Source organism: Miniopterus schreibersii (assembly GCF_964146895.1).
Source record: "Miniopterus schreibersii genome assembly, chromosome: 9".
NCBI classification, from domain to species: domain Eukaryota; kingdom Metazoa; phylum Chordata; class Mammalia; order Chiroptera; family Miniopteridae; genus Miniopterus; species Miniopterus schreibersii.
The window spans coordinates 67773176-67795131 of record NC_138118.1 but is presented as its reverse complement, the minus strand read 5'-3'; the positions used below and the strand labels follow the sequence as shown (position 1 = coordinate 67795131).

Sequence of the window (21956 nt, the reverse complement as noted above, 5' to 3'; positions counted from 1 at the left end):
TAGGTGGCCTCTGTGACACCTATGAAACAAAAGGAAACATTACGTGAGTCATCTGATACCGAGAAAATTGAGTCTCTTAAAAGGCACTATGGAGTGAGTAATCAGAAACAATGGCGAAGGGGGAAGGATTATATTTTACACATGAATATATTAATTTTTAAATATTATCTAAAATACTTTAGCATAATTTTACATCTAAAATGTAGTATAATCATTGTGAATTTTATTTTCCCAGTTTGTTTTCCAGGAGCGTCGAACTGACCAGTTACATTTATATCTGGGAGAACTACAGGCTAGTCATTTTACCTTGGGACTCTCCATGGACTTGGTATTTAACCTTCTTAGGAGTTGACTTAGGCTACTATTGGTTCCATCGCATGGCCCATGGTAAGTGGCAAATCAAGGCTTTACTGATAATTTCTGTTGAGCTGTGTTTGGCACATGGTCAGTGTTTAGTAAATATTTATTGAACTAATGAATAATAAATGAATAACATCGTTTATGTTGCAGCATATAAAGATTAATCATGAAATTTTACTTTGGAACTTAGATGGAAACAATCTGAAGTGACTTTTTAAAAAGTGAAATTATTAGAGGTGCATTTTTTATACTCCTATCTCATTTATTATAAGAAACTGTTCAGAAATTGATGGTTCTACCATTACTTTTTATATCTTGCCTTACATTGTTGTTATTATGACTTGCTTGCTGGAGCCTACAGACACGTGCAAATTCAAATTCCCCATCCCATTCACCCAGGGCCATTCAGAAGAGCTCAGTAACAGCACGGAGTCCTAGGTAACGTGTGCTGTTACACTAAGCTTGATGGAAGCTCTTGGCAGCACCCCCTCATTACAAATGAAAATACAGTCAGCTAGGCGTTAACTGTAGTGCACTTTCGCATTACCGTAGCTTTGCAAAATTACTCATCTAACTCAAAGCCCTGTTACTGCTCTGGTTCTCGGAATTTACTTTTGGGGATTCTTGGCTGCCCCCTCCAAAGAAATATTTTGTAATGGAAAGAGAAGTGCAGGAAACGGCCTGAACCTCTGTAGGGGTAAGTGGAGGTTGGGGAATGAGTGCAGAGCTGAGGTGAGCGAGTGGTCTCCGAGGACAGAGAAGGCAGGCCAGAGTATTTGGGAAGGGAAATGGGGAAAGGGCTAATTTTGAAAAACTCCTGAAGAGCACAACTCAGGATTTCAGTGGGTGGGTGGGTTGAGTAGGTGGGGAGGAAGGAAGGAAGAGGAAGAGACCTGGAATAATAATAAAAAATAGATGGGAGATGGAAAGAAGAGACCTGAGATCAGGGTGCATAACTGAGCTGTGTGTGTAGGAGTAGGTGACCAAATATCCTTCCTAAGCAAGGACAGAGGAAAGACAAGCAGCACCCACAGGCGCTCGCTTAAGGCGGCTAAACTTTAAAACAGCATTGCTTTTGCGAAAAACTTTAAACATATACATTTCAGGAAACTGTAAAGAGCGTTAATTCATTAAAATAATGTGAGACGAACATGCAAACTAGAAAAAGTAATTTATTTTGTGTGTGATAACCTTTGTCTTTGAAAATAATAGGTCAGCTCCTGACATCATTTCCTCATATTTAAATGCAAGAGGATACTCCCAAATTGAACGTGATTAAGAGTAAAATATGGTCTAGGTAGTATTATTTCAAAATAATGCTTTTTCTCCCTAAAATGAACCCACTGGCAGTCTTCCTTACTTTGTATGCAGCAACTGGTTAATGCAGAAAGCATTTGCGTTCTGTTAGCTAATCTCAGGAACCTGCTAATATCACACTGTCCTGTGTGGATGTGTTTGTTTGGGAAATCTGCAAATTCGCTTAAATTTTGAAAGGCCATTACAACAGGAAACAAAGAACCAACAAAGTATTACCAAATATAAAACTTTTAAAAAATAAGTTGATGGCTAAGGGCTCTCAGTGAAGAGCAATAAAGTAAAATAATATATTAAAAACATGAAATCAAGGCTGTTTAAAGTATGCTTCCCATTAGAAAAAAACTGAACTGAGTCCAGTGGAGGCAGGCACTAAAAAAAAATCTGAAAACCTTCTGGAAAAACACTCACCACCTTTAGGCTCTGGAGCCTAATCATAAGTTCAAAGACTTTTGACTTGTGATGGAAAGCTAGTAGGAAAAAATAAATTATGGAGTTGAATGTGTCAAACTTCAAAATGACAGTCAATTTTTAAATTCTTTTTGATAATATAGAATATTAAAATAGCTTTTTAGAAATCCCGTGATACACAGGGACAAGAAAAACTTATAATATCAAATTTCTTGAGCCTCTTGGATTACTAAGCTTATACTGGTTAATTGGTTCAATTTATTCAACTGAAAAGTTTGAACAGTTCTAAAATCCAAATGTCTCAAAATATGAGAAATAACTCTGCTTCTCCTAGTTAATGTGTTACTTTCCTTTCACTATTTGCAATAAAATGATATAACTATATTCCACATTTGTTAATATGTTAAATGCTATGAGTTTTGAAGAAATAATAATTCTCTTTTTATATATAGTTAAATTACTTTTTTAGCAACCAAAATTATTGCTAGATATTTTTTGTTGTTGTTACTTACTTGTTTTGATACATGGGGAATTTTCTCACATAAGGGGACAGTTTGGTGTTAGTGAAAAAGAATTTATTCTCCAAAACTTGAATTTCATTTCTATTTCTTTGCAAAAGAGCAGAGGGATATTTGAGGCTGTACATGTTATTTATATTATATTCCATTTTTCTCTGAAATAATGAGAAAGAAATTGTTAATCATTGTCAACATACACTAAAAAAGAGAAGCACAATAATTTCTATAGAGTGACAACTTTAGAAAGAAATGTAAAAGAATAAAATTAAATAGGTCTTCAATTAAAAGTAGCTTCTTGCATGCTTAATTTCTATTACAAAAGGATGCATTATTTTTTTATGCTTTCTATTAGTTATACTAAACATGTAAGATAACAAGTAAAGGTTTTTAAGGGAACATTTAAAATATAAATGATTACCTCTTTGCAAGAGTAAGAGTGAACTGTCTAAAAGAAGGACTTAGCTTCTTTTTCCAGAGTGCTATCTATGTTCCCTGGGTCACATAACAGACTAGTGTACTGGAACCTGGTAAAAGACTATCTTGTCTTAGGGGGTAGTAACATGAGTGTATATATTTATAAAAATTTATTAAGTTGTATGTTAAAGCTTATGTACTTTGTGCCTCAATAAAATATTAAGTTGCTAAATAACACCACTAACATGACTTCTTGGTAAATAGTTTGAAGTCAGAATGATATAATAGGTAACTATATTTAGAAAAAAGAACCAAGAAATTATTACCTGTGACTGTGAGCATAAACGTGTGACTTTACACAGGATGGGGGCAGTAACAGCAGGCCAGTTATTAATTTTATTGCCTTCTCCAAATGCTTCTTTGCTATTTCTTGTGCTACCGGAGGTGGGCCCTTTAGATGATTCTCCTTTACCAGCTGACTTGATGTTAGGCTTTGCCAATTTAAGGGACTGGAGAGATACTACAAAGCCAGAACAGCAGGAAGGGACTTAGTTTCCTTTTCCAGAGTGCTATTTTCTCTGTGCCACTTAACAGACTAGTACATGGGGAACCCGGGAGTGTTTACTTCATGGCTTAAGCTCTAGCCTAAATCTTCTGATAAAACCTGTGTCCTCTGGGATCAGAGGCCTACCTGTAATCCTCACCCTCTGGGTGCTACACACTCTAGCAAGTACCTAGGTCACCAGCAAAGTTCCTGTGCTAGTCACAACCTCTGAATCAAAGATATCTGATTCTTAGACTTGGAGTGAGAGGCTCTGCCTAGTTCCCTCTCCCTCAGGTCTATAGGCAATAGCTGTGTTCTGCAGGTGCTCTTTCTATACCACTTAACTACTCCTCATTTACCTCTTTTAGTAGTTAACACTTTTTTTACTAGTTAATAATTCTTTTAATTAAATTTATTGGGCTGACATTTGTTAATAAAATTATATAGGTTCCAAGTGTACAATTCTATAATATATCATCTGTAAATTGCATTGTGTGTTTACCACCCAAAGTCAAATCTCTGTTACCGTACATTTGACCCCCTCACCCTCCCTGCCTCTGGTAACCACCATACTCTTGTCTGAGTCTATGAGTTTTTGTTTGTTGGTTTGTCCTGTTTGTTCACTTGTTGCTTTCCATTTCATATCCCACATATGAGTGAAATCATATGGTTTCTAACTTTTTCTGACTGACTTATTTCACTTAGCACGATATTCTCAAGATCCATCCGTGTTGTTGCAAACGACAGTGTTTCATCTTTTCTTATGGCTGTCGTTCCATGGTATATATGTACCACATCTTCTTTATCCAATCATCTCTCTAAGGACACTTTTTTCCATGTCTTGTCCACCATGAATAATCCTACAATGAACATAGGAGTACGTATATCTTTATGAATAAAAGTTTTCAAAATCTTTAGGTAGATACCCAGAAGAGGGGTTGCTGGGTCGTATGGTAACTCTATTCTTAACATTTTGAGGAATCGCCATACTGTGTTCCATAGGGGCTGTACCAGTTTACACTCCCACCAGTAATAAATGAGGGTCCCTTTATCTCCACAACCTCTCCCACACTTATTACTTGTTCCTTATTGAAATTATTGGTGCGGTGTCTGTCTAATTGGACCCTGGCTGACATAGCCAGCCTCCTCACACAGTATATAGGGCTCTAAATTAGAGTTCACCTAACTATATTTTTAATTATTTCATTCTGAACATTGATTATACAGTCAGTCTACAACACCATTTAATTCAGCTCTGAAATAAAGGTTTTCATCTGTAAAATAGTTATAATAAACACTCTGTAAAATCCCCTCAAAACTCCAATTCCTTTAGTTGACAAATTAACTGCTTAGTTTATTTTCTATTCTTCCTATCTTTCTGTATTTAAACAAGGTGGATGATAACAACTTTTATGTAATTAGTTACAAACACTTATTCCCCTACTTTATTGTGATGAAGTGAGCCTTTGCATATGGCTATTAAACTTACTTTGTATATTTTTCTGACTTGGAAGGGAGTTAAATTTAGACCATCCCAATTTCTATCATTGTTTAAACAAAGAACATAAACAGATGTATTAATCAGAAGTTATTTTATTTTGTGTTGATGCCAGGATTGTGCTCTGTATTAAAGAATAAATTACATTGTTACATTTGTATTTCTCATTTAAATACCAGAATATACCTATTTTTATAACTTTGCTATATATTATGCCTCACTATTTTAAAAATGTAATGCGATTGTATTCTTATTTGATCAGTCTGGTGAAGTCTGCTCAGTAGCTGCCTGAGTTACTGCCACTCCCCTTGCTCACCCCCAGGATTTCTCACCTCGGGCAGCTCCTGGTGTAGTCATCACTTAGGACGCGTGTGAGGGGAGCCTTGCACTTCCCACCAACCTGCTTATGGCTTCCAGTTTCTCAAAACTTTCTGTTAAAAAGCATGGCACCTATGTTAACCATTTTCCTCTGAGTTCATTTCCATGACAGAGGCTACCTTATGTTTATTGTTAAACATCTGTCCATAGAAACACTTAAACTGTGTATGAATGAAAAGGTTGCCATTATTTTTCTTCAGAGAGCCCCATTTGAGAGAGCCTTCTTCCTAGAAATAACTTCTTTTTTTTTTCTTTAATCCTCACTGGAGGATATTTTTTCCATTGCTTTTCAGAGAGAGTGGAAGAGGGGGAGAGAGAGAGGAACATCGATGTGAGAGAGACGCATCGATTGGTTGCCTCCTGCATGCGCCCCTCCCCGGGGCTGAGCCTGCAACTGAGGTACATGCCCTTGGCTGGAATCGAACCCGGGGCCCTTCAGTTCCAGGGCCAATGCTCTAGCCATTGAGCCAAACTGGCCAGGATGAAATAACATTCTTATTGCTGGCAGCTGCAGTCACCCTTAGAGCCACAGCCTAAAGGTCCTTTGGTGTTCTTAGGGTCTCTGTGTAGGTAATGCATGGAAAGCCCATTTGAAAGAAAGATCCTGGCCGTCGCCTAGGTGTTGAAGGTATAGATGCATTGAGATATCAAGAGGGGAACATATACACTTGATAATGAAGATTAAAATCTTCAGGCATCTCCATCAGCCTATTTTTTGAATATTGATACTAGTGTGTAGAAATAGTTCCAGGAAGCATCGGGAACATTGGAGGATGGCTATGGCAATATTTTCCAGAGATGAAAAAAGCCGTGAAATGAGTAATCAAATTGAAACTGGAAGGCAGCGATAAAGATTAATTTCTGAGCCCTGTTGGACTTGTGACTGTCCTTGAAACAGAGAACACGCCTTATTTTTCTTTTAGTACAAGGACCTAGGTCTCTTGCAGGCTCTGTAGGGGGAGAGAACATTGGGATTGGTTTCAAGAGATCTGGGTGTATAACTGTGTGTGTGTGCAACTATTTAGCACACATATAACTTTGGGATTAGCCTCTCCTAGAAAGATTTTATTGTTTTTATTTACCTCCCATTTTTGTGAAGAAGTCTAAATAAAAAGTGCTTTAAGAGTGCAGGAACCGAGTAAAATTGAATGAATGAATGAATGAATGTATGAGTGAATGAATGAATATATACACAAACTCCAAGAACGCTGGATGGAGACTGTGATAATATAACGCATCATATTATTTAAATCCCAGGACACCACTATTAAGTAGGCATTCAGTTTTCATCAGATAGTAAATGAGTGCCTATGATATACTAGGAATTCTAATTGCTGGGAATATAGCAGTAAACAAATGTCACTGCCCTGATGGAGTTCACATTCTTGTAGAGAAGAAACGTTCCAGGTTTCAACACAGATGTATAGACAACCGGGGACACTGAAAGACTGTTCTAGGCTTGTACTCACATAGACATGACAGTAACAATCTTTTCCTGGATAAATGGTTGGCGACACGAATACGCAATGTGCTTTGCCTCAAGTGAATATCCTAAAAAATAAAATTCTTTGAATTTATTTTTTGGTAGGTCAAGCTTATCCATACTTCTTTTTCCTTCAAACTTCAATGTTTTTTGTTAACTCTTTTTAAAATTAGTGACAATTTTTGAAAGAAACAAAATCCATTAGAATTTGTACATTTTATCTATATTCTAAAGTGGTTTTTTTTTGCTGCCTTCTCATCTTAATTAACTGTAATTTATCTAAATGTTTTATAATTGAAATCTCTTTTCCAGAACCTAGAAAATGACTTTACAAAAATCACTCGAACAGATTTTTCTTTCATCTCTTAACAAATATGTAATTTAACTTTGGCCTTTTTCTTACAGTCTGAATCCTTGTACTTCGCAGAATGCCTTCCAAAATGTAATTTTGTGTCACAGGCATTCCTAGAGCATGTATATGTTTTTCTCCTCTCAAAATTCACACATCTTGATAGAAGCACAGCTGAATATTTTCAGTGTACAGCTTGTGCTGCATCATTTCTGAAGCAAATGCCCAGCGCCTACTCTGTGCCTTGGGCTGTCTGAGGTGCTGGAGAGGGGACGTCCTCTGAGCCAGGTGCTTATCCCTCCCTTACACCAACAGTGCAGAGCCCTCCCTTACACCAACAGTGCAGAGCCCTCCCTTACACCAACAGTGCAGAGCCCTTTGTTACACGAACAGTGCAGAACCCTCTGTTACACCAACAAACAGTGCAGAGCCCTCCCTTACACCAACAAACAGTGCAAAGCCTTCCATTACACCAACAGTGCAGAGCCTTCCGCTACACCAACAGTGCAGAGCCCTCCCTTACACCAACAGTGCAGAGCCCTCCCTTACACCAACAGTGCAGAACCCTGTGTTACACCAACAAACAGTGCAGAACCCTCCGTTACACCAACAAACAGTGCTGAGCCTCCCTTACACCAACAGTGCAGAGCCCTCCTTTACACTAACAGTGCAGAGCCCTCCGTTACACAAACAGTGCAGAGCCTTCCATTACACCAACAGTGCAGAGCCCTCCGTTACACCAACAAACAGTGCAGAACCCTCCGTTACACCAACAAACAGTGCAGAGCCCTCCGTTACACCAACAAACAGTGCAGAGCCCTCCGTTACACCAACAGTGCTGAGCCTCCCTTACACCAACAGTGCCGAGCCCTCCGTTACACCAACAGCGCAGCCGAGCCCGGACAGCTACGCAGGGCGCGCAGCTGGTAGTCACAGCAGCGAGGAGTCTTATCGCCTCAGTATGAGGCTTCGGGGCGCTGATCTCTTTTTCTTAATTTAGGAATACAGTCGGGAAAATATGTCGTTATGCAGAATTTGATTGGCTCCGCCGTGTTGATCACATTGCTTAGGAAAAAAGAAAACTGACTGAGTTAAAGGACATAGTGAACTGCACGCAGCGCATACAACGAAACGAGGGATAGGAAATAAAGACTGTACATGGGCTGGGTAGAAGGTGTGTGAGCGGGGGTGGTGATATATAAATCACATGTAGAGCGAAGGCCTGTAAAACAAATTTTAAAATTTTACTACAAAGCAATAGTGAAAGAAATCATATAACTTGAGAATAAAACCAGATGGTTAAACAAGCACATTAAGTTACCATCATAGCTTAATTGTTATGACTAAAATATCAGTCAAAAATATTTGGGGTATGGAAAAAAACAGATACAATTATTAATGTCAAGAAAGGGGGTTGATTATCTTATGAGAATGGAATTAATATTTCAATGTAAAGAAATATATAAGCACAGCATAGCAGGAGCTCCTTTTAATGACAATATGTATCACTAGGCTCTTAAGTACCCACCACCTTTTTAGGGACCCTAAATGCGCACTTCAGTGTATACACAGATCCAGACCTTCAGCAGGAAGAACTGAAAGAGCGCTCTCAGGGGTTTTGCTTAAACTTTCTGTGTCAAAGCTGAACGCTGAATTTCACTAATGTTTAAGGAGCATGTTTTTTAGGCAACTAGAAGTCTTCTTGCCATTTTCAAATCTTATAGGACTCCAGATTTTGTATCTATTTTGTTGAAACTAGGTATAGTAAAGAAAAAAAAACCTGTGAATCTGTCAAGGCCCAATAAATACCAGAACTTCTTGTCCTATTAGACATCGAAAACCTGTCACTTTTTGGAATAATATTAATAATGAATGACATTTACTGAGTTCTTTCTCAGGGTTTCTAGGTGCTTCTCATACATTTTCATATTTAGTTAAAACAACCAGGCGGTGATTTCTGTTACAGCAGTTTTACAAAAGAAAAAACTAAAACAAAGAAAGTTGCCCAACTCAGACTGATGTGCCAGAGCCTGGAAAATCAATGCAAGGCCGTTGATCTCAGAGTCCATGGACTTTTCCAATTTCTAGCCTCTTCATGAAATTAATATTTTTCATTAAGTACAGCATATACAAATAACATCTATCCAATCTATATGTTTAGATTGTGTTGATGTATAAATTCTCAAATATTTTGGTCAGAAAAAAAATTTATTTGCCCGGCCAGTGTGGCACAGCGGTTGAGCATCGACCTACGATCCAGGAGATTGCAGTTCAATTCCAAGTCAAGGGCACATGCCCGGGTTTTGGGCTTGACTCCCAGAAGGGGGTGTGCAGGGGGCAGCCGATCAATGACTGTCTCATCACTGATGTTTCTCTCTCCCCCTCTCCCCTCCTCTCTCTGAAATCAATACAGAGAAGGAAGGAAGGAAGGAAGGAAGGAAGGAAGGAAGGAAGGAAGGAAGGAAGGAAGGAAGGAAGGAAGGAAGGAAGGAAGGAAGGAAGGAAGGAGGGGGGAGGGGGGAGGGGGAGGGGGGAGGGGGGAGGGAGGGAAAGAAAGAAAAGTATATTTTTTTAAAAATTTAGATTAGTGATTTGATTGTTAAGGTGTCAAAAATTTTTTGAATATAAGGATTAAGCTAAATAAGGATAAGTTGGGGCTCCCCATCTCTCTCTCCCCAACTAATATTATACTTACATTATAGTCCTCTCAAGTGCAGTGTTTGGTTTCTAAGTTGATTGACTTTTGCTGTGATCTTTTTATGGCTACACTTTAAAATCACCTTGGAAGCTTTTTAGAAATATTGATACCTAGATTATAAATGGAACCACTTAAGTTGGAATCTTTGGGGATGGGACCCTGTCTCAGTTGTTGTTTTGTTGCTGTTGTTGTTTTAAGCTATCCAGTTATTTTAACACAAATTCAGCAACACTGACTACTTATTGAAGATATTGACATATGGAATCAGCAACATGCTAGCTCTTTCGAAGATAATTGATAATAATATATATTTAAATATTATAGCTAGACAGATGTGTGTGTATGTGTATAACTGAACAATTTCCATGTCCGTTGAAATAATAGCTCTACCCCCAGACACTTCATCATGCATCATCAATTATAAGAACATTAAAAAAATACTATTATTATCCTTAAGAAATTGAACAATAAATTCATGACATCACCTAATATTCAGCCAGCCCATTTTTTAATTTCTCCAATAATGGCAAGAACGTCTTTTATGAATTTTTATTAGATCAAATCAATATTTACTGAATAGGTGTTTTGTCTTTTTTGTGCCTTTTAAGTTGAAACTTTCACCACATTTTTAAAATGTCATTTGTATACATCTTAAATGTCCCAGCCAGGCCAGTTGTCTTATAAAATGCTCCACATTCTAGATATATCTGACTATTCTCTCCCAGTGGTGCTTAACTTTACCCTCTGTCCTCTGAATTACTTGCAAATGAAAGTTAGGTCTGGACTCTAGATTGATTAGACTCAGTAAATATTTTTGGCAAGAACAGTTCATAAATAACTTTAGGTACTTCTGATCAGGATGCCCTGTAGAGCAAGTTGCCATACTATGACATAAGATAGTGAAAGATTAGGACTGCTTTAGCCAAAACCCATAAAAGTACATTTTCCCCTTTGTAATTAGTAATAAATCAATACATAAATATATGTATATAATTGTATACATGTTACATGTTTCTATCTGTGAGTGAAATAAACTTATGACAAATTCCTAGAAAAAATTTGCACATCCAAACTGATACCCTACAGAAAATAAAAATTTTCCTGTAGACCATTAAGAATTCAATCAGTTGTCTAAAACTGGCAATTTTTGTAAGTAATTAGCAATTAACCTCTACTATGACACATGAATATGTTCTATTCCCACCAAACCTTTTATATAATGATTTTAATCTCCATTTTTGAAAATTGTCTGAATCATTTATTATGGGGGTTACAGAATGATGATTTAAAAAAAAATGCATTTTCATTATCTGGCATTTCTCTGTCTCATAGTGGACAGACCTAGAATATAGGTATATGTATATACAATTTCATAGTTATCTCTCAAATTCAAGTTTAATATTTTAGCATTTTGCTCTTAACTTTTCATATCTATATTTCTCTTCTTTTCCACTGAGAGTCTTGACTTATAAAAATATTCATGCATTTAATTATTTGCTATGTCGTATAGTACATGATAAATTTTTATAGTAAAAATATCAAACAAAAAATTTACTGATAGAAAATTCAGATTTATTTTTCAGGTGTGTTTTTTTTTTTCTTTAAACTATATCACACTATGCATTTCTTTGAGGATGTTTTAAAAGTTACTTGAAATAATTATTTTCTCTGTGTGGTTATGGTAACAGTTTGACATATATTTAAATTAATTTGTTTTATGTAGTTCATTTTAGTTTTATTTTCATGACTATGTACATAAAATAATTCTAAAGCATAAAAATGTATCCTCAAAGAGTGTATCCCACCCCTCTTACTTCTACCTTATTGCAACCACACCATATAGTTAACCATTTTTGTAGCTTCTCTTAATTTTTCCTGTGTGTTTCAATAAAAGCATAAGTACACTCACATGTACATACACACAGACACACACATGCACATGGACATATGAAACATATATAAAATATTTATAAATACACTTCAATGTGAAACAATCAGGTACATACAAATATAACTATAAATATAACATATATAACAAACACACACCATTAAGTTAAACCTATTAATCACAATAATTCTTATTTCCTATTTTATTGTCCTTTCATTTTATTAATTAGATGATATGTTAAACTCTTGTGCTCTGATAATAACATTTTAAATTCTTGTGATTCTGTGAAGTTTGATTTTTAATTGTTGTGAGTCTATGCTATACACACATTCAAAATCATAATTTTTCCTTGAACAGTTGAACATTTTATTTTGGAGTGTGAGATCTTCATCTTCTGAAAGTACAGATATTCCTCCTCATTGGTGTCAAGCTTCCTCCTTCCTATATTCAAATTGTATTTACTTTGCCAAAAAAAAAAGATGCTTCTCTTATAGCTGTGCGGACAGTCCACGTCTGTTCTTTCGTATGAGGGCTTTGTTCTTTATTCTATAGAAGCGAATGTTAATGAAGCACATGCCCCGGGCCACCCTGGGCTCCTTTCTCCAGAGCCAGATGGAGTTCAGACTGCTTATTTTTATACTTACTGATATCCTGGGGAAAAAGGTAAAGAAGAGTTTATAAAACCTGGACAAAAGAAGGATGTAACTTTTTCAGTGCTCCCAAGGGCTGAATCTCGGCTGAAATAACTGACAGGCTTTGGACATACAGAAGGAAATGATGAGTTGGGCTAAATGTCCAGATGTGTGCTCAACAGATGTATAAGGTTACATTTTAAAAGACTAGGAAGGCAGTACCTGTATCTTTAGAGAGGAAGTTGTAAATAGTAAACATATAACTTAGCGATCAACTGCAGTCTGAGTTTTAAAGATTTCCAAAGTAGGAAATACTTTCCATCTCATTAAACTTTCAGCAATGCTTTAAAAATCTTTATACCTGTAAGACCAGTTCATAAAAGATCATAAGTTGAATTAACTCAAATGATGACATAGAATATTATGATTCTCTTGGTCATCCTTAATATGTGCTTGAATATTTTTGATGAAGTTATTTTTACCATAAAATGGAAATAGACTGTTTTTTTATCTTATCTGTGCCTGGGATTTCTTGGTCTTCTTAGACAGTACAAATTGTCCTCATAAATAGCTTGTGAATATTCTGAGTTACAGCAGACTCACCAATACGATTGCAGAGAAACCGTAAAATTACTCCTAAAAATGCTTCTAAACCCTACAGAACAATGTCATCCTGTAGCAGTATATTTCTTAATTCTCTTATGAACTAATATAAATAATACCTTTAAATATCAAGCAAGAAAAGTGGAGCCTTTTCTCCATGAGAAAGCCATGGTAGTGGAATATTGGAATGCTCCCTTTTCGGATAGATACTGCCCTCATTCAAATATTCATTCATATACAACAAAACATTCTTTTATGTTCTACGTGGCTACCATGCCTCGCGTGCTTCTTAGAAGCCAAAATATACATCCATGGGAATGACAACAGAACACATCCTAATTCGGGAATTTTAAAGGGCTCTGGGATTTGAGGTTGACACGTCTTTGGCCGAACTCCAACACGCAACTGAACTAAGGAGAAGAAAGGAGCTATTTGGATTCTGTGTTTCCCTCTTGGAGTTCGGGAGAGACAGATGATGCCCAGAGTAAAAGTATGATAACTGGCTCAGGTAATAAGAAATAAATTTAAAGCGAATTAAGTAGGCAAACTTTAATAAAGAGAAAGTTGGCAGTGGAAGTTCACAAGAGCTGGACCAGGGTGAAACCTCGCGGTGGTCTCAGGAGCATGAGCGGACAGAAAGTGAGCCCTTGTGTTGGAAGAGAAACTTAAAAGTCACAGCGCTTCCCTCTTTCCTCCTTTGTAAATGCACCCAAGGGAGGAGCCCCTTCTCTAGGGTTTAAATTTCTCCTGCTCTGGACAGGTGGTGGGAGGGAGCGAGAGTGAGGAGAGAGCAGAAAGAGGAGCCCAGCACTGGACAAGGCGCTCAGGCATCTGGGGGGTCAGCAGCGCCTCCCCTCTCCCTGAACAGCCTCCCCCTCCTGGCATAGGTGTTGCTTCCCTCCTGTCTTATTTGTGTTTCAGTTCAGAGACGGGGGATGGGTCGGGGGAGGGAGGGAACATGAGCAAGATGACAAAGCTCGGCCTATCTCTAGAAAAGTATCTATGTGTCAACCAAGACTTCGGAAGGCCATCAGGGAGAGATGCTGGAGAGAAGGGTTAATTTAGCTATTTTTGCAAACTCTACCACTAGCCCTGTTTCCTTTCTTCTCTCCCTGACATTAAGTAGCTGTGCATATGACAAGTCTTTTCTCAAGATGTAAAAGCATTTTTATATATTCATATACTCTTTTAAGACATTCATTTATTCTCTTTCTTACTTTTTAGATGCCCCTCATTTTCAGAAAGGCTGTTTCACACAGAGAATAAAAGGAGAGGTTTTAAAGACAGATAGGCCTGACTTCAAAGTCTGACTCTGTCATCTATTAATTACTGTGACCTTGTAATTGAGTATCTCTGAATCTCACTTTGTTTATCTGTAAAATGGGTATTATTGTATACCTTTCAAGGTGCTGTGAGATTAAATGAAATAATAGTTCAATTTCCCACACATAATAAATCTCTTATCCATGATTATCATTTTAATTATTATCATTCATCTATATAACAAGGATGTGGTGACTATTCCAGGAATTCCGGAATTGCAGACTCTAAGCGACAGTGCTCACTGACTAAGGAGCCTTGTCTCATGGATATTATACTGTCTTTATCAACAGAGTGCTCTAAACAACTTCTTCCAGGATGAAACCTGTATTCCTTCACTTTATAGGAATGTGAGAAAATCAGAGCAGGGATATTGTCTACTCATCTTTGAAAACCTAACATTGAGTACTAATTGGTATATTCTATATGTTTTTAAATGCTTTCTGCATGAATTGTCTAGATGAGTAATAATAATGATTCTACTTTGCACTTACATTTTATCTTTCTTTAAAGTTTGAAACAATACCTTCCCTTATGTCTTTTAGTCTTGAATTGTTTGGCTTAAGAGATTTAAATAAAATATTACACACTTAGTTTTAAAATGATTTAAGGAATGGTATTTTCATTACAATGAAAAAATTAAATAGATTTTTACGTCTGAATATGTAGTCGAGAGAAGGAGGGTAAGTAGGTGTCAGGAGCCCTGAGGTTCATGAGTTCCAGTTTTGACATGTTAGAGTTGAGATACTTATTAGACCAAGTGAAAATGTGAAGGAAGAAGTCAGACATAAGGCACATTCCAGAAAAGGTCTAGGCTGGAGATATAAATGAGCACATCTTCAGCATATTGATGGTATTGAAAGCTGTGGGAGTGATTGAGATTTAAAGGAAAGAGCCTAGAGAGTGGGGACACTGTAAAACCTGAGCCCTGTGCTGTTTTATTAGTTGTGTTTGGTGTACCAGGAAGTAGCAGCAAATTACACGGGGAAGGCATCAGAAAGCTCACAGGAGGGTGTGGTCCAGGCCCCTGGAGAGAGTGAACCAAGTGTTTCAGGAAGGTTGTGATCAGCTATGTCAAATTCCACTGAGATTCCTGCTTTAGGAATAATAGGCCAGGTTACTGGAATAACTTCCTCTCTGAGGGAAACTAAAACTGCTGAGTGAAATATAAAAACTGTCTTGCTAGCTTCAGAGAGATGCCAGAATAGTGAGGAATCACCAGGCTAAATCTGGAAGACAGTAAGGACACGGAAAATTAAAGTAACACCCCAATCCACTTTTAATGTGTGGGCATGCAGTAGTCCTGTTTAAGCAGCAGTAAAAATGGGTGGTGTTTTTGGTTGTCTTCAGGGACAACGGGGTAGAAGTAAGAGCCCCGGGTCTGTCAGAGAGGGGGACCCTATCAATGAAGGCTGAGGCCTCAGAAGGTAAGGGACAAACAGATGAGAACTCACCCTTTCCCCAGTGCTCCACCGGAATGTGGGGAAATTGTCTGATGCTGGGTAAATAGAAGAAATTAAAAGAGATAAAAGCAAAATTGGTCCCTAATTGTTTATAAAATCAAACACCAGCCCAAACAGATAATTATAGCTAAAATGTACAGGTTTATCCAAGACATTTCAAGCCATGAATGGAGGTAAAATGGTGCCCCAGGGACCTGACAAAAACTGAAGCAGATACTACTGAAAAAATAACGATGCTTCTCTGTGCCTCAACTATTTTCCAACAGCAATGGCCAGCATGCATCAAAGAAAAGCAGGCACACAAGGAAACAAGCAATTTTATTCGACAACCAGCAAAAAGAAAGAAAAAAAAAGAGGGCTAATGAATCTCACTTGCAGAGACGTTAGGTACCACAGTATTAACACAGCTTTTAACAACTATGCTGAGTAGTTTATTTTAAAGAAATAAAAGAAAATCTTGCAAATAAATAAACATATTAGGAAAATTATGTTAAGTAACATTGAAGATTTGCAAAATAAATAAATAGAAGTTCTAGAAATAAAAAATATAAAAATTGAAATTAAAAATTGAGTACTTAGGCTTAATAGCAGATTGTATAAAGTAAAGAGAAAATTACTCAATAGTGGATTAAAAGAACCCACACAGAATATAGCCCAGGGAGAACAAAAGGATGGAAACTGAAAGAAATTAAAAAAAAGAGTGGAATAGCCTCCTGCATCTTGAAGAGTATTATTTCTCTAAGACTTTGTAATCTCTGCAGTCCTCCTAACATTTGTCCAAATTTTTTCTAAATAAATGAAAATTATTGAAATAGGAAAAAAAAAAACCTTAAAAAATATTGTCTGAGGATACTGACTTACAAATAGTCAATCTCAGTAAATGTGTAGGCAGACCTCTAGTTAACATATTTCTCAGTAGAAAAAGAAAGGTCGAACTTCATCATAAGTGATCTGTAATGAGAGACGTCAATGTTATTTGCTAATTTTATTTTAGAAGACAACACGAGAGATTGGTAAATTCAAAGAACATTAAACACTGTCATTCTGAGTGTGACATTGGGATGATGGGCGTGTACTGCAAAATTAGCTCTATTTAGCTGATTTAAGTTATTTGTATATTCACTTCCTTTTCTTAATCAGTGGTCCCTATTTGGCCATAAGTAAGTTATTCTTTCAAAGCCTCCTTTTTCTTGTATAAAATCAGATATAATAACAATCCCCTTTTACCTTCCTAGGTTGTCATGAGACTCCAATGAGTTCATGCCGGTTAAGGTCAGACTGTTAAGGTCTATGCAATTATTAGCGGCGGTTGCATGCAGGGCTTTTAAACACCCACATAAGCAAAACCGTTCTGCCAAGTTTTAGCACTAGTGTCTGTTCATGTTCATCCATGTTCATGAAAGAAGCTAAATTATCTAGAAAGTTTCTTCTAGATCTAATTTCTTTGACCTGAATGGAATGCATTGAGCTATATTTGTATATGACATTTTCATGCATTGTTATTTACATGACACTAAGAAATCAAAATATGCCAAAAATACTGTCAATTTTAAATGACCGTTTCCAGACTAAATCGAGCCTTGTATGGGTGAGGGGTGGAAAGTGAACAGAATCTTCCCTTTTTTGGGGTGTGCACGGGCTCCCTTCAGTCTTCTGTTGGCATTCTTGGTGGGCTTTCCTTGGCATTTGTATCTCTTCCCTTGTGGACAGGGTTGAGTTCGACTTCGTTACCATAGCCTTTATCTCTTCTTCCATTTTTCGTCCCCTATGTAGGTTTATCTCTTATTTCTAATGGGACCCCCCAGCAAGACAAAAGAGGGTGTTTATTGCAAGGAGCGGCTGCCCCAAAGGAATGCATTTCAATAGTTTCACTGTTTATAAAAACGAACAAATCAATCAATCACTATTGTCTCTAATCTTCCAAAGAAAAGGGGGTTACTCTACAGATGCAACTTGCATCCTCGATTCATCACAGGTGAATGAATATACATTAGTGAATATATATGAATATTCACTATAAATATACATTTACTGCTTCCCAGACACTGCAGACACTTCACAGACTACTTCCATTAATTGTTTTCCTATCTTTTGTTCAATTTTTGTCAGGTATTTTAACTCTATACGTAATTCAACCCCACAAGGCAATTATTATTATCTTAAACAGTATTCATTTAGATTTATCCACTTATTTGCCTTTTCCGGGAACCTTCTTCCCTTCCTGCATTATTGGGCATTTATCTGGGATAATTTTCCTTCTTGAAAAGTCCCTTGTGCTACTTTTAGCACAGATCCGTAGGTAATGAATTCTACTAACTTTTGTTTCTTTGAAAATGTCTTTATTTCATTTCCACTTTAATTTCTATTATGGTGAGTTTTTAACAAAGACAAAAATAGGCACCTGGGGCCCATCATTTATCCCTCCGGACAGCACCCCATGACTGATCCTACCCTTTTCACACCTACATCCACACCCACAAAATTTGTGTGAAGTAAGACTCAGATATTGTATCAGTGGATTCATTTGATTTGTTAATAATTTAGTATCATATCTAAAAAATAAGCCCTTTCCCCCTTCTTTTATATATTTACCTGACCAATGTCACACACACACACAAAACTGTTAAAAAGAATTGCCCAATATCATGGGCTATCCATTTAATGTTTAAATTTGTCATTGTCTCATATATTTCATAACATTTTTGCAACTTAGTTTATTGATAACGATGCAATAAAGTCCTTACATTACAATGATTGCTTTATTAAAATGATAACTCTCTTTTAACCATAAGTGCTATTTCTATCTTCTTTTTCCTTATAATTTATTTGTTGAAGGAATCGTGCCTCTCCATGCCTATCTGGGTTTTGCTGATTGCAGCCCTTGGCATAGCTTAACATATTCTGCTCTCCTCTGTGCTTTTTATAAATTATTGGTAGGATCTAGAGTCTAGAGGAGATTCAAGTTTGATTTGGGGGACAGGATCCCTTTTTAAGTGGCAGAGTATTCTTTTGTCAGGAGGGGTACACTTGTATTTTTTTCTCTTTTTGTGAGGTTAGCACTGACATTTATGCAGCCAGTCCTTTAATCAATGTCTCTCCAATCATTACAGTTTCCTGCAGTCAGTTCCTTTGGGAACAATATTTCTTGACTTTTTGTATGCTGATAACAGTTTGTCCTTGGCTTTTATTCTTGGAAGTCAGTTTAGCTACATATAAAATCCTTGGCTCACAGTTTCTTTCCTTGAGTGTCTGAAATGATATTCCTTTTCTTTTTTTTGTTTCTTTTTTAAAAGCATCATTTTAATAAATCTGACAGAAATTTGATTTCCGTGCCTTTTTAAGTGACCCCGTCAAATCTCTGTTAAATGAGACCGTGATCCTTTTACTCAGTCTGTGGGAAATTCATTTTTCTTTACTTTAGTAGGCAGGGTATGTTATGATTTCTCTCTTAACTTCACAGCATAAGAGCTCTCTCTTTGTTTATGAAATGTTAATGTAATATATCTATTATATTATACATCTATTGTAATATTACATATACATATACACACACATATGTACACATGTATATCTCCTCATACTTTCTGAGATTTGGCTCTATTTTCTTCTCCCACTTTTATCTGAATTTTGTATTTCTTATGCTCTCTAACAGTGTCTGTATCTAGTGATACTACAGTTAACATGCAGATGGAGACTATTTTGGGTGCAATATTAGGGCTAAATATTATTTGAGGACCTTGCCTTCATTTTTGACTTTGTTCCACAAAGACACCAGAGTAAATAGCAAACTAAGGTTCAGAACAAAACAGGCAGAAACATACCACACAGCATTATCTGCAACTATCCCTCAGTACTCCTGGAGTAATGCAGATGACTGGAACACAGACAGATGGCCCCTGGGGACAGTGGTGTCATAAACATTGTCACAGAGAGCCAGTATAGTGCTGGTTACAAGTACAGACTCTAGAACCTGACTCCTGGTGTTCAAATCTCAGCTCTGTCACTTAGACTTTGTGCAACTTGGGCAAGTTTCTTAACGTCTTTATGCCTCAGTTTCCTAATTCATAAAAAGAAAATAATAGTAATTACCTTCCTTTATATCATTTATATGCAGTTCCTAGCACAGAAATGCTCAACTACAATAACTTCACTCAGTTCATCCTTAAAAGTTTTGAGGTAAATTCAAGTCACTGAGCTCAAAGTGTCCTGCTAAGTAAATTTAGTTAATATGACTTTACTTTTGAATTTAATAAAAGTGAGACAAATCGCAGTTCAAATGAAAATAAATATTCCTTCTAGGTAGTGTTGATCTTTCTAAGATTAAAATTGTGTGTTTTTTCCAGTCCTTTTTAAAATTTGCCATTGTGGTAGTCTAGACTTTGGCAACTTGCCAAGTATGTAGGTGGACACTTCATTTTAAAATACTGAATTTTGTATCATGCTGAAGCTATTAAGCTTTAAAAAGTCATCAGACAGCTCATCTGATAGTCATTTTTGTTTTACTTTTCTTCTTTGAAAACAGAAATAAAGAGTCTGTTTGGACTTCTTAGACTCTCTCTGTTATTAATAATTTAAGCAAGAAAAATATTTCCGAAAATCATGAAGAGATGGGAATTATCCCAACTATTTTAAAGTTACAACTGCATGGGGATTTGACATCAGTTAATTTCTACAGAAGTAGTTATATGCATTATGTTCACATTAACTCCCCTGTCCCCAGGAAAAACAAAGTCAAGGCCTCTTGCAGCAATATGGTACAGACACCTGATATCTGTTTTTATGCCTTTTTGTCACACACACACACACACACACACACAATTGGAAAGAAGGGCGACAGTCCTTGTGTTCATTCAGATGATATAGAAATAACATCTCCTGCTTGGTCTAAGTTGCAGAGAGGAATTTTAGTTGTAGTCCTGAGTAAGCACAGATATCTATAAATTCTGCTAAATTACTGACCGCGTTTCCACCAGACAGCACATGTTAGCTTTATATTATCTTATGTGAATACCAGGCCTGTGTCTCACTCTCGCTTGATTGTATGGCCCATCGTCTCTACCGCTCATAAATCCCGGTGACCTTGAGAAGAACAAAAAGAAAAGGGAACAGTTTTTCCTGTTATTTCAAATAGACACACTCTCTCTTATTTTAAGTATAATGAAAGGTTTCCATTCACTGGTATCTTCATTATTACATGAAAAAATGTAGCGGTTTAGCAGTAGGGGGTTGGACTTGAAGCATAAACCCAGAGGTGCAGGTCTGTGCCCGCTGGAGATCAGACTTGGGGAACTGGATTAATGCCATGTATAATAATCATGAAATTAGAATTGACATTATAAAATTGAGGGCTTGGAACACATAAATAATCCTAGAAAACACTTCAGAGCAGAATGAGCGATGATTACTAAATAGTACTAAAAACCCAATAATCATTTTTTAAGGATAAATATTGAACTGAGTACTTTGCATTTGTTGAGGCGATATTTAAAAATGATTACATCTCCAGTTCCAAGTTAGGTTGTGTGTTTTCTTCTGGAACCTATGACAGGATGATGTTTTTTTCTTTACTTTTTTTTTTTCTTCTTTCATTTTAACTAGAAAAGGAAAACCCTTTCTTGTCATTTTTTTTTTTTTTTAACCCTGTCCAAGTGATATACTTACATTTAAGAATGTAGTTGTTAGAAAGTACTGCTATCTATTTAAAACTTACGGAAACACTTAATTTTTAGGGCAACATTCACTAGGGTTGAATTATGGAGCAATTCCTCCGGAAGTTCGTGTCAGAGGAATGTTATTGCCAAATAAATCCACTGTGATCCGTTGAGCGACAGTGAATAGGAAAAGCACTTAAAATAATTGGACACTCAGGGGTACCTTTCCAAAGTCTGTTGTGACATGTTAGCTGTGTCACTCCCATTAAAACCAGTGGGGGTTTTGAGGTTGAAATTCATCTTTACAGATTAAAGCCTGCCTTCTTCATGCGTGGCTCTGTAGAAACCATCAGAGAAGCCCAGGGTTGGAGCAGGCCAAGTGCTCTTTGCGAAGTAGTGGCACTAACTCTTTTCTCCTCACATTTGTCTTTA

At 36.8% G+C, this 21956-nt stretch overlaps 1 protein-coding gene across 1 annotated transcript in view; it reads left to right on the top strand.

Annotated features, from left to right (window-relative positions):
* AGMO (alkylglycerol monooxygenase) overlaps positions 1–21956 on the top strand; it is a 266690-nt gene that overhangs the window by 11798 nt on the left and 232936 nt on the right. Inside the window, exon 3 of the mRNA XM_081147091.1 lies at positions 236–387. Coding sequence (XP_081003217.1) covers positions 236–387 — 152 coding nt within the window. The remainder of the gene's footprint in view (positions 1–235; positions 388–21956) is intronic.